Source organism: Conger conger, chromosome 7, assembly GCF_963514075.1.
Source record: "Conger conger chromosome 7, fConCon1.1, whole genome shotgun sequence".
Taxonomy (NCBI): Eukaryota; Metazoa; Chordata; class Actinopteri; order Anguilliformes; family Congridae; genus Conger; species Conger conger.
In genome coordinates, this window is record NC_083766.1 from 61134026 (window position 1) to 61159404 (window position 25379).

General features: G+C 49.9%; 2 protein-coding genes across 7 annotated transcripts in view; both read right to left on the reverse strand.

The window, feature by feature from the left end:
* Positions 1–17768, reverse strand: LOC133133850 (neuronal acetylcholine receptor subunit alpha-9-like). The gene is made up of 5 exons (XM_061250102.1): positions 17708–17768; positions 8317–8462; positions 7032–7186; positions 4409–4941; positions 1–684 (listed from the first exon to the last, which is right to left on the reverse strand). The coding sequence occupies exons 1-5, from the start codon at positions 17766–17768 to the stop codon at positions 5–7; spliced, it is 1575 nt and encodes a 524-aa protein (XP_061106086.1). The 3' UTR covers positions 1–4.
* A 1066-nt stretch (positions 17769–18834) lies between these two features.
* Positions 18835–25379, reverse strand: part of nup98 (nucleoporin 98 and 96 precursor) — a 48341-nt gene continuing 41796 nt past the window's right edge. For all 6 annotated transcript variants that reach the window (XM_061250562.1, XM_061250567.1, XM_061250566.1 and 3 more), the window contains 5 exons: positions 23565–23786; positions 22813–23054; positions 21810–21964; positions 21133–21244; positions 18835–20454 (listed from right to left, as the gene is read on the reverse strand). In XM_061250562.1, the coding sequence (XP_061106546.1) occupies positions 20252–20454; positions 21133–21244; positions 21810–21964; positions 22813–23054; positions 23565–23786 (934 nt within the window). In that variant the 3' untranslated portion in view covers positions 18835–20251. The remainder of the gene's footprint in view (positions 20455–21132; positions 21245–21809; positions 21965–22812; positions 23055–23564; positions 23787–25379) is intronic.

The following is a 25379-nucleotide window of genomic DNA, read 5'->3' on the forward strand; positions in this document are numbered from 1 at the left end:
CGCCTCAGATGGCTTTGCCCATGATGAGCAGGCTCATGAGGAAGACCATGATGAAGAAGATCCACATGAAGAAGCGGTCCATGACCTTGGCCACCTTCCTCCACTCGCCGGTGCGCCTCTGCGTGGTGCGCTGGTCACGGTAGCAGTTGGCGATGTACTCCAGGTTCCTGAGCAGCTGCTGGTGGTGGCAGAAGCACTGGGCTCTGCAGACCTCTCGACCCTTCCCCCCTCCCCCTGCTCCACCTCCCACCGCTCCCCCTCTAGCCCCTGCCACCCCCTGGTCCGAGCCGGCGTAGACCCCCTCCCTCCAGAACTGGGCGGGGCTGTTCCCCGTGGGACTCGCTGCGTCGCGCTCCACGTCCTCCTTGCCCGCCGGTGCCGGTGCCGGTGGTGCCGGCGGGGCCTCCGTCCGGCCCGGGTCGTCCCGGTGGGCCTGCCCGTTGGCGGCCCAGTTTGCGCCCCTCTGCGAGGGCAGCGTCTCCGTGGCCTTCTCGGGCAGGACGGTCATGCAGTTCTCCCCCACCTCGTAGACGAAGCAGATGCGGGCCAGGTAGTGCAGGATGAACTTCCGGGCCCACTCCGGGACGGGCTTGGCCTCCGGGCCGCAGTAGTGGATGTTCATGATGAAGATGGTCAGCGCCGTGGACGTGGTTATCATGGTCATCGTGGCGATGTAGTACTTCCCTGTTTAAGGGCCAATAGAGAATTGGGAAGGATTTGAATAACAACGGTAAGCATTATACATGCACTGCAACACATCAGTCTTCGCAAGCATTTTAGTGTAAAAAAAAAAAGGTATGCAACAAAAATAGAAGTGGAAAATACAAGACTGAAATACTTGAGATTGCAAAAAATAAGTCAGGTTACAAGGGCATAGAGCAATGCTGGGTGCAATTCTGAGTATGTAAATTCCACAGTAATTTGAGACGTTGAACGACTCAGCCACAAGGAGGCAAAGTGGATAGGGTTAAACAGCGAACAGACACCTTGAACCATTTTGTGATCGTCAGCACAGGCCAGTGCCGCCCAATCCTATTCCTGGAGACAATCCTACAGGTTTCAATTTCAGCCCTGATTTGGCACACTTGATTTATGAGGGTTCGAGTGAAAACCCACAGGACGGTAGATCTCCAGGAACAGGGCTGGGCAGCCCTGTTATAGACCAACCGGAGAAACCCTTGAGAAGCCTTGAGGAGCTTAATCCCCCATCCCTCCCTACCTCCCTGTGAACCTTAATTGTTGTCTCTGTGACTTGCTTTGTGTATCGGTATTTTTAGTTGGCTAGGTAAGCAGTGTTTGGATAGTTAACTTTGGTGACTTTTGCTCTGTTTGTTTTTTGTTTGTTTGTTCAAAAAAAAAAAAAATGGCCCTTGTCCTTACCTTTGTTGTACAGGTAGCAGTTGAAATTGTACTTACCTCTAGGGTCTTTCAGCGAACTTATCCCTGGTTATGAGTATGCACTTTGTTGTACGTCGCTCTGGATAAGAGCATCTGCCAAATGCCAATAATGTAATGTAATGTAATGTAATCGTCATTTCATTGTTGACTTCTCCAGAACAGGAATTTACAGCTGTCCCTACAGCCAGGCATTCAGAACACAGATTAAAGGGGGAGAACTATTGGCTTATTGATCAAGTCCTGCTGAGGGATCTAACCAATAATCAACCGCTATTATCCGGGCCTTCAACCAGCCCCACAACATCCGATAACGCTATAACAATCCTTTTATGGTTAAAAGAGCCACATAAAGTATAATGACAGATTGAGTGTGGAGTCTCTCCCGGGACTGAACTCGCATTTGACATACATTAAAGATGGGAATATAAATGAGTAAAGCATTGAACCAGCTCAGTCGAAGACACAATTTAAAAAACTATACCGTAATAAATCACACTGACTATATTTGCCAATGATGTGATCTTGTGTTAATATCTGAGAAACATCCACCAACCAGCTAGCACACGGCTCAATAGCCCAGGAGCAGGGCTGCAGGGTTGCAGGGTCTGCTGGCTTTTGTGGTTTATCCTAAAATCAGAAACCGATTCAGATCAGAGACACCATGTGATGAGACTTAACTGTGTAATTAGTTGCATTGATTCATCAAATAATTAATTCATTAGTTGGGCAGCTTGGAGCCCCTATACTGCCTGCTGTTCTTCTGTGAGGGTGATGTAAAATGTTCTCTCAACGTTGATGCAATGTAGTGGCAGTTACAACATTTACAAATAGACACACACACACCAACACAATAGCTCAAGGAGTCAAAGAGAGTAGAAACTATGAAAGAATAAGACTTGCACTAACTCGATAAAATCCATCCATCCATTATCTGAACCCGCTTATCCTGAACAGGGTCGCAGGGGGGCTGGAGCCTATCCCAGCATACATTGGGCGAAAGGCAGGTATACACCCTGGACAGGTCGCCAGTCCATCGCAAGGCACACACACCATACACTCACACACTCATACCTACGGGCAATTTAGACTCTCCAATCAGCCTATCCTGCATGTCTTTGGACTGTGGGAGGAAACCGGAGTACCCAGAGGAAACCCACGCAGACACAGGGAGAACATGCAAACTCCGCACAGAGAGGCCCTGGCTGACAGGGAGTCGAACCCAGGACCTCCTTGCTGTGAGGCGGCAGTGCTACCCACTGCACCATCCATGCCGCCTGCCCCAAAATCCAAAAGATTTAATCCATCAATAGAGGTGATGTTCCAGCCTTCATCAGAACAAAAAGGTTTTGCGTAAGCTGGGACTGCACTTCAAAATCGAGAGATGCATTCCACATAATTACAATGGCCGGAGTGCCATCAAATCTACATTTTTTATTCCGGTTTTTTTTACAAACACAAAGAGTATAGCAATCACCAGAATTAATTTGGCAATCTATGCTTGCGGAGAAAAAATGGTACAGATTTATCTGTAAGGACAAACGCTTATAAATGAAGGGGAAAAAAAAACACTGAAGTTATTCTCCTGCTTCTGCCTTTTTTAACTGAGACCCCTGTCCCACCTGTTGGGGGGGGGGGGGGGGGAGTTTGCCTTTAGTATTTATTTAGCACCTGGCAGGACTCAAGTTGCAAAGTTCCTATTGATTCCAGTGGTCTGCCAAAGAACAGAATGGAGTGCATTTTAAGATCCTCCTCATTCTTTCCCCCTGAATAAAATTATGGGGCAACCTAGGCAGAGTGAATTATTTCATCTGGCATGAATGTGCTCCATTCAAAATATATGAAGTAAGATGCCAGATTGTGGATTTGATTGGTCGAAACTCGTGGCTACTCGGCCAGCTATACAGGGGCGGGGAATGACTTCATTTTGCCCGCGTTGTTTATCTTACAGAGCCTTCCCCTCCCCTCCCCTCAGAGGCAGAGCCAGGATTTCTGGGCCCATTGAAAGAGTATTGCTCTGGGGCCTCCCTTTTTCAGTCCATTAATTTTTGTGGGCTTTCTCCAGCTGTGCGGCCACTCACTCACACTGCAGAGTGAGTCAATCCTGATGTCTATTTTACCATTTTAGCCCTATATTTAGACAATGGGAGAAGACCATTACAAATTACAAAGTCAAGCAAAAAGTAATTTGAAACAAGCTAATATTTTCTACTTCAGAGAAGAAGAAAAAAGATCTAATTGCAGTGCAAGCTGTGGGCTCCTGGAATGATCACCACCTTTTATCGCATAAGTTAGTCACAGTTATTTAGCTGGTGCTTTTTATCCAAAGTGACTTACAGTTGATTAGACTAAGCAGGGGCCAAATCCCCCCTGGAGCAATGTGGGGTTAAGGGCCTTGCTCAAGGGCCCCACAGGAGCACTGTTCTGATTACGGTTACACTGGGGCTTCCAGGTCCCAGTGATTGAACCACCAACCTTCCAGGTCCCAGTCATTGAACCACTAACCTTCCAGGTCCCAGTCATTTAACCACCAACCTTCCAGGTCCCTGTCATTGACCTACCAACCTTCCAAGTCCCAGTCATTGAACCACCAACCTTCCAGGTCCCTGTCATTGAACCACCAACCCACCAAGTCCCAGTCATTGAACCACCAACCTTCCAGGTCCCAGTCATTGAACCACCAACCCACCAAGTCCCAGTCATTGAACCACCAACCTTCCAGGTCCCTGTCATTGAACCACCAACCTTCCAGGTCCCAGTGATTGAACCACCAACCTTCCAGGTCCCTGTCATTGAACCACCAACCTTCCAGGTCCCTGTCATTGAACCACCAACCTTCCAGGTCCCTGTCATTGAACCACCAACCTTCCAGGTCCCTGTCATTGAACCACCAACCTTCCAGGTCCCAGTCAAGCACCTTAGCCACGAGTCGATCTGCGGTCCGAAGTGCCCTCTAGAGACAGCCCTCGCTCCCCTCGCCCCGTCCCAGAACTCTCGGTGCTCACGCTCTCACCGATGAGCGGGACGTTCTCCGACGGCGGCATGCTCTCGGCGACCAGCAGCTGGAAGACGGTGAGGGCCAGCAGGACGGTGACCCCCAGGGACACCTTCTCCCCGGAGTCGGCCGGCAGGTAGAACCCCAGCGGGGCCAGGAAGGAGATCATCATGCAGGGGATGAGGAGGTTGAAGATGTAGAAGGAGGCCTTCCTCTTCAGGTGCAGGGTGTAGGTGATGTCCGGGTACGGATCCGAGCAGCAGCCATACAGGATCACGTTCTTCTTGGCCGGCATCCCTAGGACCTCCCACTCCACGTTCTCGATGAAGTCGGCGAGGTCGGCGCTGTCCAGGGCGTTGTGCAGGTCCATCTGGTTCCCGTTGTGGGTCCAGGACCCGAAGGTCAGTCGGCACTGCTGGGCGTCGAACGGGAAGAAGGACACGTCCACCTTGCAGGAGCTCTTGGTGATGGCCGGCGAGTCCCACATGATCTGCCCGTCGTGACGGATCACCACGTTGGTCTCCATGGAGCCCGAGAACTGGTCGTCGGCACTGGAACACACAGAGGTCAAACCGCCAGCTTGCTAGGAGTGAGGCCGGTAATTAGGGTTTGAAATTCCAGACAGCGCCCCCAACTAGATCCACCCCCCAATTCTGAGAATGCCATTTCAATAAACCAAGGAGTTTAATTCAACTCTTCTTGCTCCACGCCCTAAATCTGGGGTGGGCTAGGACAGCCATATTTGTTTCTGCATTTGACATTATACATTAATATACTTTCGTCCCCAGAAATGGAGGGACTATGAGTAAAAATAGCACTGTGATTCATATACAGATCATCCAATATGGATGTAAATGCAGATCCATGTAAAAGCTGACAGACCACATGCCAACCTCAGAGTAATTGCTTCATTTCAAATCCAAAGTGCTGGAGTACAGAGCCGAAACAACAAAGATCATATAACAAAAATAGTTATGCGCCGTACTGTACATTGTGTTATCATAACATATTTTGTATATTGTCAGGGAATGAAAACCTTGAAGAACCTGTGCATGTTGGTTCTTTGCAGTAGATGTGAGAAAAGAGAAAGATACTCACGTAGCAAGAGGGAGTCGGAATCCGTAGGGATGGAGGGGAAGAAGTGAAGAGAAAAGAAGGAGAGGCAGAGGCACAAGGAGAGCGATGGAGGGAGAGAGGACTCTTCAAAAGGAAGAGTGAACCCTCCCTCCATCTGCTCCCTGTTTAGGCTGAACTACGTTTCTGTATTTTATCACTTCCTCCTTTCACCTTCTAGAGGCACAGGCTAAAAGAACCTACTGCCAATTGTCCCAACAGTGCGAGAACGAGGTGCCCTGACTCCTAAGACACTGACATCCTATTGATTTTGACCAATTTGAACCAATCATTGTGTTTCACTCCAAAGAACAACCCCCACCCCCATTGATTGGTTCAAACAAGCAGCTCCATCAATGTTTGTTGTCATGATACTCTCCCATCACCAAGAACATCAATCACTATTCTATATTTATCCCATTGAAGAGTCTGTGTTCTAGAACTTCATTCGGTTCAATTATCAGTAGTGATTGTTACACCAGCATTAGAAGGTTCAGTTAAGAATGTTCTTATCAAAGTTGTGGTCTTACACCTTAACGGGTTAATGATCAACAAAGCAGTATCTGTTCCAAACATTTTATAGGTTGTGGCCATAAATTTTATAGGCGGAACTCAATCAAGCATCGCATGAACACATCTCTCAAAGGTCACCGAGGCAATTATTGGCTAATGGATCATGAAATATTCATTTGTTTTAGATATAAACAATGCATCCAACATAATCAAGGCTCGTCATTTGCATATAGATGGGCCTAGATTAATAGTGCATATAGAGAGTGTTGAACAGGCCAAGAGGCTGTGGTACGAGCTGTACCATACCCAAGTTATGGAAACAGTACTTCCGGATACCACTGCAAAAATCACCATCAACTCATTTCTACATATAGACAAATATACATTATATCTTAATGATTATGTTCAATCCATCTAGAACATAATAATACACAATCAGGTGACCAGGCCATTCAGGCCATCTCGAACAAAAGAACACACGGTACGACTACATAATTACCCATGTAGGTTTGTCCTACAGTCTACAGAGTATCCAACTGCCCCGATATGAAAAACCCTCAAAGGGTTTCTTCCTCTACGACCTGACATTCAGGATGAATGTCTTCTCCAGTCAGTTTGACCCCAGAAAACTATTCAGAAAGTAGGCCGGAGGCTGCGGGAGTCTCTTGTGACAAAAAGCAGAAACGGCCAGGTGCCTGGATGCTCCCTTGGAAAAGTAGTTTAAGGGAGTACCCAGCTTGTGTCCATGCAGGGGAGGGAGGGGGGGTGGAGAGACAGTGAGAAAGGGAAAGAGAAACAGTGAGAAAGAAAAAGAGAAAGAAAAGTTGGGAGAGGGAGAGAAAGGACAGAGGGGGAGGGGGGGAAAGAGAGAGAGAGCAGGTAAGAAGGATGAGAGAGTAAGGGAAAGACTGGAAAAGAGAGGGATGAAGAGAGACTTGGCAGAGGGAGAGAGTGGGAGGGAGAGAGGGAGGGGGAGAGAGCTGGTACAGATGAATTCAACACCACTCCGACCTACTTGTTATATAGGACAATATCAGGTTTCCATACATAACTACTAGGTATGCGGATGGTATCGAGTCCATCATAGTCATTCTTGTCCCAGGTGAGGAAGGCATCTAGCCACACCTGGCGGATCCACAGGTAGGAGGTGAGGATCTGGTTACGCTCATCCTGAAACGGACCAGAGAGGTTAACAACACGCAAGCACCAGAACGCCACCCCACCTCCACCTCCACCTCCACCTCCCCATTCACAGATGAGTCCTCATCTTATCTATCTTATCCTGCCAGATTCGTCTTCAAACTGTCATTTGTGTCAATAGAAAACAGTGAGTTTGCATCCAGAGATGCTTTTTTACTGCTCTAGCTGTTGAATGAGGTGTGCTTTGTCAGGGTTGGAGTGAAAACCTACAGGACAGTAGATCTCCAGGAACAGGGTTTGACAGCCCGGCTCTAGCTGTTGAATGAGCTGTGTTTTGTTAGGGTTGGAGTGAAAACCTACAGGATGGTAGATCTCCAGGAACAGATTTGGGCAGCCCTGCTCTTGCTGTTGAATGAGGTATGCCTTGTTAGGTTTGGAGTGAAAACCTACAGGGCGGCAGATCTCCAGGAACAGGGTTGGGTAGCCTTGCTCTAGCTGTTGAATGAGGTGTACTCTGTCGGGGTTGGAGTGAAGACCCACAGGACGGTATATCTCCAGGAACAGGGTTGGGCAGCCCTGCTCTAGCTGTTGAATGAGGTGTGCTTTGTCAGGGTCGGAGTGAAAACCTACAGGACAGTAGATCTCCAGGAACAGGGTTTGACAGCCCGGCTCTAGCTGTTGAATGAGATGTGTTTTGTTAGGTTTGGAGTGAAAACCTACAGGGCGGTAGATCTCCAGGAACAGAGTTGGGCAGTCCTGCTCTAGCTGTTGAATGAGCTGTGTTTTGTTAGGGTTGGAGTGAAAGCCTACAGGGCAGTAGATCTCCAGGAACAGAGTTGGGCAGCCCTGCCCAACTGTTGAACAAGGTGTGCTTTGTTAAGTTTGGAGTGAAAACCTACAGGACTGTAGATCTCCAGGAACAGGGTTTGACAGCCCGGCTCTAGCTGTTGAACAAGGTGTGCTTTGTCAGGTTTGGAGTGAAAACCTACAGGACTGAAGATCTCCAGGAACAGAGTTTGGCAGCCCTGCTCTAGCTGTTGAACAAGGTGTGCTTTGTCAGGTTTGGAGTGAAAACCTACAGGACTGAAGATCTCCAGGAACAGGGTTGGGCAGCACCCCTGTCAGGGGTGAAAGGTGAAAGGTTAGCAGCCAGCCCTCACCATGTCGATGATCTGCGACAGAGTGATCTGCAGCGTGACGTTCATGATGTTGTCCGTGTCCTCTACAGGCCGCAGTGCGTTGGTGTAGTTGGCAAACAAATCGGTGAGCAGCTTCTTAGCGTACTTCCCCTGAGCTCCCCAACACACTGATGGAGAGAGAGAGAGAGAGGGAGGGAGATAGAGAGAGGGGGAGAGAGAGAGAGAGAGAGAGAGAGGAAAAACAGGGTCATTTCCTGAGCAGTGGGTCAAAGGGGAATTTGGGCCCTGGTTTAAGATCCATCCATTCTTTAATGACCACAGTGAGTCAGAACCTCAGTTTAAAGTCTCATCCATCCCTATCGCTTCACCGGGGCATTGCGGGTATTTTGACCAGAGGGAAGACCGCCTCCGACTGGTCCACCAACACCACTTCCAGCAGCAACATAGTTTTCCCAGATGTCCTCCCATCCAAGTACTAACCGTGCCCACACCTGCTTAGCCTCAGCCATTCAGCAGGAGCAGGGTGCATGATGGGATGGCTGCTGGCATAGCAGCATGTCGCCGTGTTCCTCATCACTGCCCCCAAGTCACAGCTACGCTCAGGTTTCCCTGCCTGTCAATCACCCTACCTACCTGCCCATTAAATAAAGAGGAAAGCTGATACACATCACACTGTCGGTATGCCAAGATGTTCAATACAGCACCCTCCGATTACACCTCACACTCTCAGTACACCAAGATGCTCAATACAGCACCCACCGATTACACCTCACACTCTCAGTACACCAAGATGCTCAATACAGCACCCTCCGATTACACACCACACTCTCAGTACACCAAGATGCTCAATACAGCACCCTCCGATTACACACCACACTCTCAGTACACCAAGGTGTGTTAGTGCCCTATTGTGTAGTGTGCACTAGGAGTGTACTGGATTGAGCAGCTGTGTTGGTGTACTGCAGTAACACAGCTGCTCAATACAGCACACTCCTAGTGCACACTAAACAACTGCACTAACACAACTGCTCAATACAACACACTCCAAGTGCACACTACACAATAGTACACAAACACACAGCTGCTCAATCAAGCATACTCCAAGTGCACACTACACAACAGTACGCGAACACACAGCTGCTCAATCAAGCATACTCCAAGTGCACACTACGCAACAGTACACGAACACACAGCTGCTCAAACAAGCATACTCCAAGTGCACACTACACAACAGTACACGAGACACACAGCTGCTCAATCAAGCATACTCCAAGTGCACACTACACAACAGTACACGAACACACAGCTGCTCAATCAAGCATACTCCAAGTGCACACTACACAACAGTACACGAATACACAGCTGCTCAATCAAGCATACTCCAAGTGCACGCTACACAACAGTACACGAACACACAGCTGCTCAATCAAGCATACTCCACGTGCACACTACACAACAGTACACTAACACAGCTGCTCAATCCAGTGCACTACTAATGCACACTACACAACAGTACATGAACACAGCTGCTCAATCAAGCATACTCCACGTGCACACTACACAACAGTACACTAACACAGCTGCTCAATCCAGCGCACTACTAGTGCGTACTACACTCTCGTACACAGCTGCTCAGTAAAGCTCCCTCCCGCTCCTGGCACACACTACAATCTGGGTACACCAAGCACATTAAAAACACAACAGCACACTAAAACGCCATTTACAATGGGAATATTAACAATAACAAGAGCTAAACTAAACTGTTAAAAGTCCTTTCAGCACAGATGAGAGTGTTTACACCACAATGATGACCATTAAAGCTATAGCATTTTAGAAAATATATCAAACAATGATACGTATATCCTGATTATGCAATCACTAGAGTGCACTTCATGTTTCCCATGGGGAGTGTGTGTGTTGATTGACAGGGGCTCAGGATTAATCACATTTCAGTGCGTCCAGGAAATGAAGCGAAAATCAAGTGAGAACTCCTCACAGGACCTGGTGGATTTTCACTGAATTTCAGGTCATTAACTGAATTTAAATGGATCTGAGACTCACTCCTCTCAGCCCAGGATGAAATGTTATCCCGCATCGACGACAACAATTTATAGTTTGCAATATGGGTTTATGGGATTTCCTGGATATTGCAGCAGAGGTGAAGACCCCTGTGTAAGCAGTTTAGAAAAAGCTGGAAATCTTCTGGATTACAACTGTCCAGGAGGCTCCCTGTACCCTGCAGTAAAACCGCAATGTCTTAAAGTCCTGGCGGCTCACATTAACCCGGGAGAAACCAATAACTCTCCAAATCAGGCGTGGGACAATTCCGGTCCTGGACGGCCAGCGACGCTCCTGGTGTTTGCGTTTGAGCTGGATCACAGGAGTGCGATGGATGATTAAAAGTCTGAGGCTGAACACTCTGAATGGAGAAACGCCGAGGGCCTCCAGCACATGATCACCTGCATTACATTTACATTTATAATTTTAGTAACACTTTTAATACAAAACGATTTACAAGAGCATAGGTTCTTCCACAAGTTAAAAGCATCAAATCCATAACTAGTAAAATACGCATGAAGGGCTGTTCTAAACAAAGACATTCATTAAACCTGATTAAGTACAACTAATTAAAACCAATCCAGTTCCGCAGTTATAGATTTGGATGGAGCAGAAACCTGGATTGTCTCAGGAATTCCAGGAACAGGGTTATCTATCCCAGGTCTGAGTCAAGGGTTATCTACCCCAGCTCTGAGTCAAGGGTATCTACCCCAGCTCTGAGTCAAGGGTTATCTACCCCAGCTCTGAGTCAAGGGTATCTATCCCAGCTCTGAGTCAAGGGTTATCTACCCCAGCTCTGAGTCAAGGGTATCTACCCCAGCTCTGAGTCAAGGGTATCTATCCCAGCTCTGAGTCAAGGGTATCTATCCCAGCTCTGAGTCAAGGGTATCTATCCCAGCTCTGAGTCAAGGGTTATCTACCCCAGCTCTGAGTCAAGGGTTATCTACCCCAGCTCTGAGTCAAGGGTATCTATCCCAGCTCTGAGTCAAGGGTATCTATCCCAGCTCTGAGTCAAGGGTATCTATCCCAGCTCTGAGTCAAGGGTATCTATCCCAGCTCTGAGTCAAGGGTTATCTATCCCAGCTCTGAGTCAAGGGTTATCTACCCCAGCTCTGAGTCAAGGGTTATCTACCCCAGCTCTGAGTCAAGGGTATCTATCCCAGCTCTGAGTCAAGGGTTATCTACCCCAGCTCTGAGTCAAGGGTATCTATCCCAGCTCTGAGTCAAGGGTATCTATCCCAGCTCTGAGTCAAGGGTTATCTACCCCAGCTCTGAGTCAAGGGTATCTACCCCAGCTCTGAGTCAAGGGTATCTACCCCAGCTCTGAGTCAAGGGTATCTATCCCAGCTCTGAACATCGTGTTGCAAACCGCGGGCGGACTGACTGACGTAGTACGGTCTGCTCCTATGGTGTCTAAAGAGGCGTTCTCCAGCCTTTAAATCACAGGCCTACGTCCTTACTGATTCAGGCTACACCCCCGACACACCTACCAAACAGGAGCAAACACACCTCAGAGGCTGCTGCAGAACAATGCACACCGTTGCGAGAAAACATATCATTCAACACAGAAACCGTAGCAAAACATAGATCGATCAGTGCTGTATGACAGCATACAACACGGCCATGGCACTGGCCCTTTAACTCAGCTTCTAGGTAATGAAGCTTTCCAATTCAAGGTCGCCAACTTTGGTCCTGGAGGGTAGCAATACAGCAGTTTGTTTTTGCTTGTTTTGTTCTCACCGTAAATCAACGAGCCAATGTACACCCAGAGTGCCAGGCGAAGTGATAAAAAATGGTGTAATAAACTGCTTTCATTGATTCTTTTTCCAAATAACAATTAAATATGGCTGACCATGAGGCACTCGGGACCAGGGTCAGGCGAACACTACGGCAGAGCAGGGATAATCAAATCCAGGCCTGGTTTTCTTTCCTCCCAGGTAATTAAGTCAGGTGATCACACCTGACTCCCAGGTAAAGGGAGGGTGATCACACCTGACTCCCAGGTAAAGGGAGGGTGATCACACCTGACTCCCAGGTAAAGGGAGGGTGGAAAACCAGCAGTTATCTGCCCTCGATGGCCACAGTTTGATGATCCCTGCAGTAAAGATCCTTTAAAATCACCTCATCCCAGCGCCCGCTACCATAACATACTCCAGCATGAAACTCACTGTCCACCAACCCCGGCCATCACCAATCAAATGAGGTAATATGATTAAAATAAGAAGTACCCCCACTCGAGGGGCAGGACTTCATTAGCTAATTACATGCAGGGTGATTAGATGACCTGGTGGACAGGAACAGGCCCCGGAAAGCAGGGAGCCCATGTCCCTGCTAATAAAGTAAGTGGCATCTGGATCCTGCCCAGAGTTACTCCAGAACACTTTTTCACAGTGAAGACAGAAACCCTGGAGACCAAATGCAAAACAACAGTGTTCCAGATAAAGGGAATCATCGAAGCAAAATACTTCAGAAGTCATTCTTATCACGATTGCCTGATCTGGTCTTCAAATATAGCACACGTGCCATGGTCATAGTCGATGAGAACAAAACGAAAGCAACACAAGCATTTTGTTTGGCAAGAAATACTTGGGTAACTGGCTGGCATTTTACTCGGGTATAACTCGTAAAACGCATGCTGGTGCACCTTGAACTTTGACCCCAAGGAGACAGCCCAGGGCCATGTTCAGCCCCGACAAAACGTAGCAGAAACAGAAACAGAAACAGAAACAGAAACGGTGGCGTTGAACATCCTGTTGCAAACCGTGAGACTGACATAGTACGGTCTGCTCCTATGGCATGTGAGAAGGCCTTCTCCAGGCTTTAAAGCACAGGCCTACATCATTACTGATTCAGGCTACACCCCCGACACACCCACCAGACGGGAGCAAACACACCTCAGAGCCTGCTGCACACCTCTGTGAGGAAACACTCACACAGTTCTATTCTTTTGAAATCACTGGGACTTATGTTGATACCGGATGTCCCAGTTCATCAAATCACGGTCCTCTAGGTCCTCTCATGACATTACATTACAAAGCATTTAGCAGACGCTCTTATCCAGAGTGACGTACAATGAAGTGCAGATCAAACAGACAGTACGGTTCCGGGTCCTAGTGTAACCATACAGATACAATCGGAACCCTTGAAGAATACATCAACTTCCAAACTAGCATACCACAGTAGGCAGCTAGAATACGCCGAGTACAACAATACAATAGCTAACACAAAAAAACAACAATATCTATAGAACTATGTAAGTGCTATTACAGTCTATGGCATATATAAGGCTAATCATGGTGGTGAGTTAGGGAGGGAAAGGTGTAGCCTGAAGAGATGAGTCTAGGCTTGAAAGAGGTCAGAGACTCATCTCTTCAGACATCCACCAGGAGGTCATTCCACCACCATGGGGGCAGGACAGACAGCAGTCGTGAGCGTTGCCTAGGAGTCAGGTGCGAAGACAGTCTGGCCGATAGGGTATGGAATCAAGCACCAGCTTTGAATATCCCTGTCCTTTGCAAAAAGGTAGCAGTGCAATATATGGTAACGGTGAAGTCATCACTCCACTGAATGCTGAAGCACAGCGGGAAGTCAATCCACAGCCCAGAGAGCAGTGTGACCTTTGACCCGCTGGATCTCCTTCCCTACCTTGGTGTACTGTAGATGTTGCAGTGGCTGATGGGAGTCAGAAATGGATAAACAGTGAATGAAGCTACCCGAGTGTGTGAGTGTGTGTGTGTGTGTGTGTGTGTGTGCATACGTATGTGTGTGTGCGTGTGTCTGTAGCACCGTGTGTGTGTGTGTGTATATGTGAGTGTGTGTGTGTATGTGCATGCGTGTGTGTGTATATGTGAGTGTGTGTGTTTGTGTGTGTGTGTGTGTCTGTGTGTCTGTGGGAGTGCGTATATCTGTGTGTGTGAGTGTGTGTGTGTGTGTGTGTGTGTGTGTGTGTGCATGTGTGTGTGTACGTACGTGTGTGTGTGTATATGTGAGTGTGTGTGTGTGTGTGTGTGTGTGTCTGTGTGTCTGTGGGAGTGCGTATATCTGTGTGCGTGAGTGTGTGTTGGGGGGGTTGGTTGTAAGTGAAATGGCAGCGTGGAGCGTGTGCTGGGCTCGGTCAGCATGTTGCAGCAGACTGTGGGGAGGAGGCAGGCATGGGGGGCACAGAGAGATGGAGAGACAGAGAGATGGAGAGATGGAGAGACGGAGAGACGGGGAGACAGAGAGATGGAGAGACCGAGAGACCGAGAGACCAAGAGATGGAGAGGAGGTTCATGCGCCAGCGTGCAGTGTGTGCTGACTGCAGTGCAGCAGGGGAGAGAGAAAAAGCGCATGCGCTGTGAACACGCTGCAGACACACACACACACACACACTGGCGCTCCAGATATACATGCATACACACAGAGACACACACACACACACTGCTCCTGCAAACACAGGCAGGCACACACAAATACACACACACTGGTGCTCCATACATACATACATGCACAGATATGCACTGCTAGAGACACACACACACTGCTGCTGCAGGCACATATACACACTGCTCCTGCAAACACAGGCAGGCACACACACATACACACACACTGCTCCTGCAAACACAGGCAGACACACACACATACACACACACACACACACTGCTCCTGCAAACACAGGCAGGCACACACACACACACACACTGCTCCTGCAAACACAGGCAGGCAAACACACATACACATACACTGCTCCTGCAAACACAGACAGGCACACACACACTGCTGCTACAGAGACACACACATGCTGCTGCAGACTCATAAAAACAGAGGCACAAGGACATGTTGCAGGCACGCACACACACACACACACACACACACACAGGCACACATACATACACGCATGCTCATGCAGACATACACACGGATACAGACACACTAAGGTAAGCTTTAGACAGTGACAGATTAAATAAAAGCCTTTAATGTCAGAAACCTGATGAAATCTCCAAACACAGACAAGGGGCACGGAAGGCAGAAGGGCTGACTGTGTGTGTGTGTGTGTGTGTGTGTGTGTGTGTGTGTGTGTGTGAGAGAGAGAGAGAGAGAGAGAGAGAGAGAGAGAGAGAGAGAGAGAGAGAGAGAGAGAGAGACCAAAAAAAACGGTCACCTCTCCAAACATCTTACACAATTACATAGGCTAACTCAACGTTTAAGTAAGGCAATCCTTGCATACAAAACTTTCTACACCAAAACAAAAGAAGCAACTCGACATCACCACCCACCTACCCCACTGCCCCCTCCCTCACCCGCCTATTGTGCTCCACCAGATGTCGAGCGCGAGACAGGATGCGACGAAGGCAAGGCGGATTATCGCCGAACAATCCCCACGGCGGACCCGACACTCAGGCACCACGGACAACGGCTAAAACCGCTGAAGCGGAGAGGACGAAGCTCTGGGGACCGAGCTCCGGGGACCTTCGCGGTTAATCCCGTCATGGTGACATCGGTTAACGCTAAAACCAGAGCAGCTCATGGGAGACGCCAGCTGGTCCTGGGAAGGTAGACTTAACTCACTGTAAACTGACCACTGGTGTAGCAACAATGACCAGACAACGGGCGAGTTAAATTATTAATAGTGCTGGGTCCCGGCACACCCTGCGGACCACAAGTGAGGACCACTGTTAAATACAGGTACAAGATAAGGAGCCTTTTTTCATAAAAATGCTAGGGACATTTTTTTTTTAATTGCATTATAAACAAAGCGTATGAATGACAATATAACCTGACCCCGTTCAACAAACAATAAGGACTCATCCAAAGATGTAGGCCATTGCCACCTTATTTTATATTATGAAACGTTAGGTCATACCCCTTATCAGACTCCTCTCACCTCAAAGACAGTGAAGGCTTTGGCCAAGCCTCTTGTTTTAATGGTCACAGATCCACCATGATGTAACAGGTGAGCACCTCTTTAGATAGAAACCCCCTTGACTTTCTGCAAGTAGTCTAGGTGCTTAATTGCGAGGGAGATTTCACGCTCAATATCAGAACAAGCAGATATTGAGCGTGTCAGCCAAAATAATATTTGACTGAAAAAGGTCAACTAGGCTCCAATAACAATGTAAGTTTAACCAATTTTGCTCTATGGATTTATGTGGCCTATTGATTTCGTAGCGGCTAATTGTTTTCTTTAATAAATTACATTTATTGTAGGATATCGGGATATGGGTTAGTGAGGACACACTAACCGCCCCAATCCTACTTTACTTATTCATAAGACGACGTAACCGAATGGAAACTCCTCCGTTTGTCACAACCGCCAGTCTGTGTCGACAAAAGCAGTAAAGGTTGTAAGCATGAATCATTTAGTGTCGACGACAACGCTGACTTCGCACTCTAGGAAAAATCTGTCATCGTGACGCGCATAACACGGTCATGCTTAATAGTGTTGTTAATGTGTTAAAGCGCCTTAAGAAGTCGTTGTTCTCCACGCCAAGGTGAGGTGTTAGCCTCGTGGGTACGTGGCTTTGACCACGCACAATCAACCTCTCGACAGTCAGGAGTTTTAACCTCTAGAAAACCGAAACCAGACCACCCTGAACGCAGTCGAGTCCACTCTATCCAGTGTCAAGCAAGAGCACGTTTAACATGTCTTAATCCGAAAATGCGGGGATTTAAGGGGGATGATAGGGGGATAAACGGGAGAATCAGCTTGGGGTGGGAATTAATGCATCAACAGAAAAAAATAGAAACATATCGCCCGCTGGATTGAGATTGAGACCACCGAGGAAGCAGAAACATCTGGAAAAACTTGCGCAAATGCATTATAGCCTACTTGCGCAACCGATCTTCAGTAGACAAAGTGTGTATCACTGCAGGTAATTAACTTTTATTGCGGCATATTTTAGCGCGATATCAGCCCGTATCCTGCATATCTGTAATATGACAACCTGTCGTTCACTTCACATGTTTAAAAATAAACAAACTGTATTTTGTGGTCCAAACTATAATAAAATGCACCCAGTACTGCAACTAATACGGACACGTCTAATCACGACAACCGTAGAATGTGACTATAGAGCAGAGATATTATTGAGCAATCCAAATTTCACGTTAACCGCGGAATCAGTGAAAACGCTGGCAAAATGTGTAAGCGGCAATGTAGAACACGAAACGTCTTAAAGCGGTGACTACAAAATCTATAATGACAATCGTTTCTGGAGCCCGTAGATATAACGGCATATTCCAACCGGATAATTCAGCGGACTGGATACCTGCCACCACAATCATTCCGGATGGAAATGTACCGCGATTAAGAATCCAGGCATGAAAGGCTCAAAATCCAGAGTAGCCTAATCAGTAATAAAAAAGGGAACAATACCTGGCAGAAAATTGATGTAGAGCAGGAACCAGAGAAAAACTTGGATCCTCCATACATTCATCTTTCTCTTGGTTGGAAAGAAAAAAGAAAAGAAAAAAACGAAAAAAAAAAAAAAACTTTATTCCCTATGGAGGCGACGAGTCAGGAATATTCGAACAGGAGTTAAACATCTGAAATATATTTCGAGGTCGAAAAGTGGGAGGAAAAAAAAACCTGTGCCAAAAAAAAGTAACGGTAATTCGAAGACCCGAAGCCGGTGAGGCAAGATGAAAATGGAAGAGAACTGTCGGTTTGAAGGGGTCGGCGTAATGGGCTAGTCCGGAGCAGCGCGCGCGTTTAAAACCAATGAACGACAGCGCGCGCACAACTGGACGCACGATGCCTCGCCGGTCGGTCTTGACAGAAAAGCAACGGACCTATTAATGCTATTAATGGTTCCAAAGTCAATATGATCATCATCACACCGGACGTGGGACTGTCGAATTTGAGCAATTCGCGCAAAAACGTCCAGAGTGCGGGAACGCCACACTGAGGCAGAATTAATGGGGGGAGGGGGGGTGTTTAAATAAAATCTTCTCTCCAGAGTATGGATAGAGACCTGCGCTTATAAACACAAGAATGGGGAAAGGAGGTGTCAGGGGCTATTCCTTAAGAGGAACACAGCTGACAAGGTTTTCAATAATGGAACAGGGAGAAGGGTGTTGTGAATAATTGAAGAGGGGACAGTGGTAAATTCCAGTGTAACCGTAGCCAAAAAGAGCTTGTTTCGGTCACACGCTGGGTGGCGGGATTAAAATACATCTATCAACACACACGTTCACTCGACACCGATCCATATGTTCAGCGACGTCATTATACTGGGATAAGTCTACGGTAACCTACTTACACGTGCTCTTGTACGGTGCTTTAAATTGTTTATACAGTGCCATCAAGTTAAATCACCACCAGGCAGGCTTGGTACCGTAAAATCTAAATAAAATGTAGCATGTTGTTCTTTTCAGGGGGAGAAACGGATTCAGGAACTAGATGAATAAGAAAAGTTGAATTTATCAATAAGTTGGAAACATACTCGTTTTCCTTTGTTTTCAAAAATAATAAAAAATGAATAAACCCAAGAGAAGAAAAAATAGAATGGTTCATTTTTTATTCATTATTTAATAAAAACATCATAAACACAACCATGCATACAGTCCACCGGCCATATAAAGACAAGATCCTTTTTCGAGAAAGGCACAGATGCCAGACGGACGTCTTCTCCTCTGCCCGTAATAGAGCCAAATTATTAAATATAATATACAAAACAAAAGAATTAAGCATCTATTCGCGCCCTCTCAACAGTTCCATCCGAAAACCAGTGAACACGGACTTAAAATGGGGGGGGGGGGGGGGGGGGGAAGCGGACATGTAATCAGTGTCGGCAGTACGTCACAATGACGGAAAGGAGCTCTTGTTCTACGGGTCAGGAAGTCGTACAAATACATGAGGCATGACGTCCTGCTCATGTCCGCCCCAACCGCCAACACAAACCGGAAGCGTTAAAGGCCGCGACAGTGCAAGAACTTCATCTGATGAAATAAAAAATAAAAAAACATTCAGTCTGAAGCAGCGTGCCACGTTTTCTCCTCTTTCCACACAAGCAATATTTATATATGCACATTAGAAACTGATGTTAAAAGTCATTTTTCTTGTTCAAGTGCCTGTTCAGAGACAGCAGACACAAGAAAGGCCCCTTCAACTTCAGTTCCTCTCTGTTGGCCAACGTCACCCTCAACCACTCCCCTACAAGAGGAAGATCTTTTCACCTCAAGAGGGTAAAACTGTTAAACACTACAAAAATATATCTTACCCCCCCCTCCCCCCCCCCTATAGATTTCTTTTGGTATTCTTCTGTAATGTGAAGATGGGTTCTCCAGCCTATAAACCGGCTGATATTCACTATGTGAAGGAGCCGCGCCATTTTGTTCGATGTAGCAGGCGGCCATTTTGGGGCTGGCGCTTAGGCGATCGCTATTGGAGAACCTTTCAGATGCTAAACATGAATGTTACACCCCCGTACCTCTCCTGGCTGACGGGGGCGGGGGCATTTCGGATACTTTTCCACTGGAGAAAGAAGGGGGGGCCACCGGTGGGGGGGGGCCCATTCAGAAAGCTTTGTGCTTTAGCCCGTTCACGGAGGAAAATAAAAACAGAATAACTCCTCCATTGTGAAAACAAAGAGCATAGCATTAGCAGAGACCTTTCCCTTTGAACGGGGCTCAAATGACTGGTCAAGTAGCATCTTACAATTCTGCAAAATATACTTTAATTATTAAACACACATCTTTAGGCAACTAAAAAGTACAAAAAAAAACAAGAAAAAAAAAGGAATGCTTTTTCTATCGAACGTCCGCAGGCAACTACATGAGGCGAGTTGGAGTAGGCGGGGCATAGAAAAGATCCCGCCTCCCAGTCCATCCCAGTCCACCAATGGCAGGATGTGGCTGGGCTCAACCAATCGGCCGGCCCGCTGAAGCAGGAGGCCCCGCCCCCCCGGGGCGAGGCGGCTCATTGGCCGGCGACGAGCTGCCGCAGGTATGATTGGGTGAGGCCGCGCAGCTCCTCCAGGGCGTAGTCCTCCGGCATGGGCAGCCGGCTGATGAGCGGGGCCAGGAGACGCAGCGGGACCTGGGGCGGCCCTGAGCCCGAGTCTGCCCCCTGCTGGAGGGACAGCACCGCACGCAGGATGTTCGCCACGCGCTTCGCCATCTCTGAGAGGGGGAGAGAGGGGGAGAGAGGGGGAGGGAGGGAGAGAGGGAGGGAGAGAGGGGGAGGGAGGGAGAGGGGGAGAGGGGGAGAGGGGGAGAGAGGGAGGGAGAGGGAGGGAGAGAGAGGGGGGGAGAGAAGGAGAGAGGGAGGGAGAGGGAGGGAGAGGGGGGGAGAGAGGGAGGGAGAGAGGGGGAGAGGGAGGGGGGGAGAGAGGGAGGGAGGGAGGGGGGGAGAGAGGGAGGGAGGGAGGGAGAGGGAGGGAGAGGGAGGGAGAGAGGGGGGGAGAGAAGGAGAGAGGGGGGAGAGAGAAGGAGAGAGTGGGAGAGAGAGGGGGAGAGAGGGAGAGAGAGAGGGGAGAGAGAGGGGGAGAGAGAGGGGGAGAGAGAGGGGGAGAGAGAGAGAGAAAGACATACACACAGTTAAGCTTCTATTACATACAAAATGTATTGTTTTTCTTGCTGAAACATATGCATGAAAAGAGAATGTGAAATATACAATAAAACCATGATACGTTGATACAGGCAATACTAAATATTCATTTCGAGACATTGACAGGCAGCCTTCATGAAATGAGACTAGCAAGATGAGCAGACCCCGGTTCTGTAGCCGCAGGTTAACTGCCTAGGCGTGGCGGCACACAGACGTATCCCAGGGTGCTGCGGGGCGGCCAGGGGGCTCACCTGATTGGGACAGCCGGTCCTTGGCCGTGGCGCAGGGGATGAGCTCGACCCGGCTGCAGAGAGACGTCACCTCAGTGTGCAGCCTCTCCAGCTCAAACCCGGGGCTCTCCAGCTGCACAGACACGCAGACGCGCAGACACACAATGATCAGAGTTCGATCGCGGGTGCGTCAGGGTGCGTCAGGGTGCGTCAGGGTGCGTCAGAGTGCGTCAGGGTGCGTCAGGGTGCGTCAGGGTGCGTCAGGGTGCGTCAGGGTGCGTCAGGGTGCGTCAGGGTGCGTCAGGGTGCGTCAGGGTGCGTCAGAGTGCGTCAGGGTGCGTCAGGGTGCGTCAGGGTGCGTCAGGGTGCGTCAGGGTGCGTCAGAGTGCGTCAGGGCGCGTCAGGGTGCGTCAGAGTGCGTCAGAGTGCGTCAGGGTGCGTCAGAGTGCGTCAGGGCGCGTCAGGGTGCGTCAGGGCGCGTCAGGGTGCGTCAGAGTGCGTCAGAGTGCGTCAGGGTGCGTCAGAGTGCGTCAGGGTGCGTCAGGGTGCGTCAGGGCGCGTCAGGGTGCGTCAGAGTGCGTCAGAGTGCGTCAGGGTGCGTCAGCTGCGTCAGGGTGCGTCAGGGTGCGTCAGGGTGCGTCAGAGTGCGTCCGATCCCTGACTGGACTGGTATAAACGCTGATGAGCTGGTTCAGTACCTGCTGGATGTGTCGCAGGGACTGGATGACGTGGATGTAGTCCAGAAACACCCGTCCGGCCGAGTCCCAGTCCTGGATCTGCACGGAACGGTCCGGAGCCGACAGCCCCTCCAGGAACTCCAGCAGGTAGTCGTGGTTCTCATTGATGATGCAGTCTGACGGAGGGGAGAGGTCACTGATCAGATTGTGCAGTTGATGAGTATTGTGATTACATTATCGTCATATGAGGAGAAGGGAGAAAAAAAAACAAACAAACACTTAAACACACTCTGGTCAATAGCACTTCGACCAAGCGGGAACAGATGAACATGGTTTTAGAACAGCACTTCAGCACCGTCAAAACGCTTTTCACAAACACGTAGGCAGTCAACAGTCTAAGTTCTTATGGATATAGAGGGGCTGGAAAAGGTTCAAAGAAGGGCAACCAGATTGATTCTATGTATAACATAAATTACAAGGAAAGACTTAAGGTATTAAATCTCTTCAAGCTTAGTAATAGGAAACGGTACTAGACACCATTTAGCCTTCAGGCAAACTAAGCAGTGGGCGGCCGGGCTGAGTATTGCAGGGCTGAGTGTTGCAGGGCTGAGTGTGGCCGGGCTGAGTGTTGCCGGGCTGAGTGTTGCCGGGCTGAGTGTTGCCGGGCTGAGTGTTGCCGGGCTGAGTGTTGCCGGGCTGAGTGTTGCCGGGCTGAGTGTTGCCGGGCTGAGTGTTGCCGGGCTGAGTGTTGCCGGGCTGAGTGTTGCCGGGCTGAGTGTTGCCGGGCTGAGTGTTGCAGGGCTGAGTGTTGCCGGGCTGAGTGTTGCCGGGCTGAGTGTTGCCGGGCTGAGTGTTGCCGGGCTGAGTGTTGCCGGGCTGAGTGTTGCCGGGCTGAGTGTTGCCGGGCTGAGTGTTGCCGGGCTGAGTGTTGCCGGGCTGAGTGTTGCCGGGCTGAGTGTTGCCGGGCTGAGTGTTGCCGGGCTGAGTGTTGCCGGGCTGAGAGGACTGTTTGCCGTGACGTTACCTGCGGCCAGGTGCTGGATGACCAGCCGGTGGCACTGGTTCCAGTGGCCGGCCCGGTACAGGTGCAGGGCCTCGCGGTGCCGGTCCCCCTCCCTGTGGGCCCGGGTGGCCTTGGCCTCGTGGATCCACTGGACCGGAACCAGCAGCTTCACCGTCAGGAAGCGCTCCCGCGCCGCAGAGTCCTCCGTCTCCACCAGGGGGCAGTGCAGGTCCAGCATGGCTCGGACCGCCCGCTCACGGTGCCTGTAGGCATGCACACCTCACACCGTTTAGCCGCCTGAAGAACGGAGGCGCCTCGCAATAACCGCCTGAAGAACGGAAGCGCCTCGCAATAACCGCCTGAAGAACGGAGGCGTCTCGCAATAACCGCCTGAAGAACGGAGGCGTCTCGCAATGTTCTCAGTGCTGCCCTTGCTGATTACAATCACTCATTCAGCCCTATGTATTTAACTGCAGACCACAAGCAACAGTGACTTAAAACAGCAATAACACATTTCAGTTTAAATGCATTATCAACAAACCTACTTTTCTAATGCAGCAAAGAATTCAAGTAATTGTATAAGCAGGATCTGAGGCTGGAATATCACACACACACACGGCCCTCCATGGAGTGACACTGCTGCTGAAAGGGTTGACTGACGCTCTGATGCAGACAGACAGCGTACATTCTTATCACACAGTCCATTACATTACATTACACGAGTCAATTAGCAGACGTGCTTATCCAGAGCGGGGAAAATAAAATCGACGTACGTGCAGTCCGGTATGTGCAGCAGCACGAAGACGGCCATTTCCCACAGTCCCGCGCTCTCCAGCTGGGCGGCGAAGCTGGCGTGCAGAAGGCCCTGGCGCTGCTGGGACAGGTGCGTGTAGTTGAGCGCCTGCAGCACGTTCCACAGGTGCCAGCTGAGCCGATAGTCCAGCCGGTTACTGGTGACCGTGCAGGGGTCCAACAGCTGCTGCAGGCTGGAGTGACTGAGACGACAACACAACACGCCCGTCAATCACACAGCGCCCGTCAGTCACACAGAGCCCCGTCAGTCACACAGCGCCCGTCCGTCACACAGCGCCCGTCCGTCACACAGCGCCCGTCAGTCACACAGCGCCCGTCAGTCACACAGCGCCCGTCCGTCACACAGCGCCCGTCCGTCACACAGCGCCCGTCCGTCACACAGCGCCCGTCCGTCACACAGCGCCCGTCAGTCACACAGCGCCCGTCAGTCACACAGAGCCCCGTCCGTCACACAGCGCCCGTCCGTCACACAGCGCCCGTCCGTCACACAGCGCCCGTCCGTCACACAGCGCCCGTCCGTCACACAGCGCCCGTCCGTCACACAGCGCCCGTCCGTCACACAGCGCCCGTCCGTCACACAGCGCCCGTCCGTCACACAGCGCCCGTCCGTCACACAGCGCCCGTCAGTCACACAGCGCCCGTCAGTCACACAGCGCCCGTCAGTCACACAGCGCCCGTCAGTCACACAGCGCCCGTCAGTCACACAGCGCCCGTCCGTCACACAGCGCCCGTCCGTCACACAGCGCCCGTCCGTCACACAGCGCCCGTCAGTCACACAGCGCCCGTCAGTCACACAGCGCCCGTCAGTCACACAGCGCCCGTCAGTCACACAGCGCCCGTCAGTCACACAGCGCCCGTCAGTCACACAGCGCCCGTCCGTCACACAGCGCCCGTCCGTCACACAGCGCCCGTCCGTCACACAGCGCCCGTCAGTCACACAGCGCCCGTCAGTCACACAGCGCCCGTCAGTCACACAGCGCCCGTCAGTCACACAGCGCCCGTCAGTCACACAGCGCCCGTCAGTCACACAGCGCCCGTCAGTCACACAGCGCCCGTCAGTCACACAGCGCCCGTCAGTCACACAGCGCCCGTCAGTCACACAGAGCCCGTCAGTCACACAGAGCCCGTCAATCACACAGAGCCCGTCAATCACACAGAGCCCGTCAATCACACAGAGCCCGTCAATCACACAGAGCCCGTCAATCACACAGAGCCCGTCAATCACACAGAGCCCGTCAATCACACAGCGCCTGTCCATCACACAACGCCTGCCAATCACACAACGCCTGTCAATCACACAGCGCCCGTCAATCACACAACGCTTGCCAATCACACAACGCCTGCCAATTAACCTGCCCGCTGCCTTGGCAACTGCTGCAGGCTAGACCTGGAATGCATCCCAAGGGATCAGGAACTACAAATCTGCAGCCCTGTAACTCAACCCAACCCTGTTCCTGGAGATCTACCATCCTGTAGGCTTTCACTCCAACCCTAACAAAACACACCTCATTTAACAACTAGAGCCCGGCTGTCAAACCCTGCTCCTGGAGGCCTTCAAGGAGCGTGATTTGAGCAACAGCCTTAAATACTGTAGTGAATGACAGGCACAGACTGAACACAGGCTTACAAAGTGCTTTAGAAGGACAAACATAAAGCACATTTTAAAATAGGTGACGAAGAGTCAATGGACTGTGTATTAACACAGTGGTTCCCAAACTCAGTCCTGGGGGACCCATTACTTTTTGTTCCAACCACAGTTGTAAGCCCAGAATTTT

Excerpts from the sequence above, each read along its gene's own strand:
- LOC133133850 (XM_061250102.1), bottom strand. The coding sequence starts at position 17,768 with ATGAATGTATGGAGGATCCAAGTTTTTCTCTGGTTCCTGCTCTACATC. Across the intron at positions 4,942-7,031 it reads GATATTGTCCTATATAACAA|TGCCGACGACCAGTTCTCGG; the intron begins GTAGGTCGGAGT and ends TGTGTGTTCCAG. Across the intron at positions 685-4,408 it reads GGAGAACGTCCCGCTCATCG|GGAAGTACTACATCGCCACG; the intron begins GTGAGAGCGTGA and ends GCCCTTAAACAG.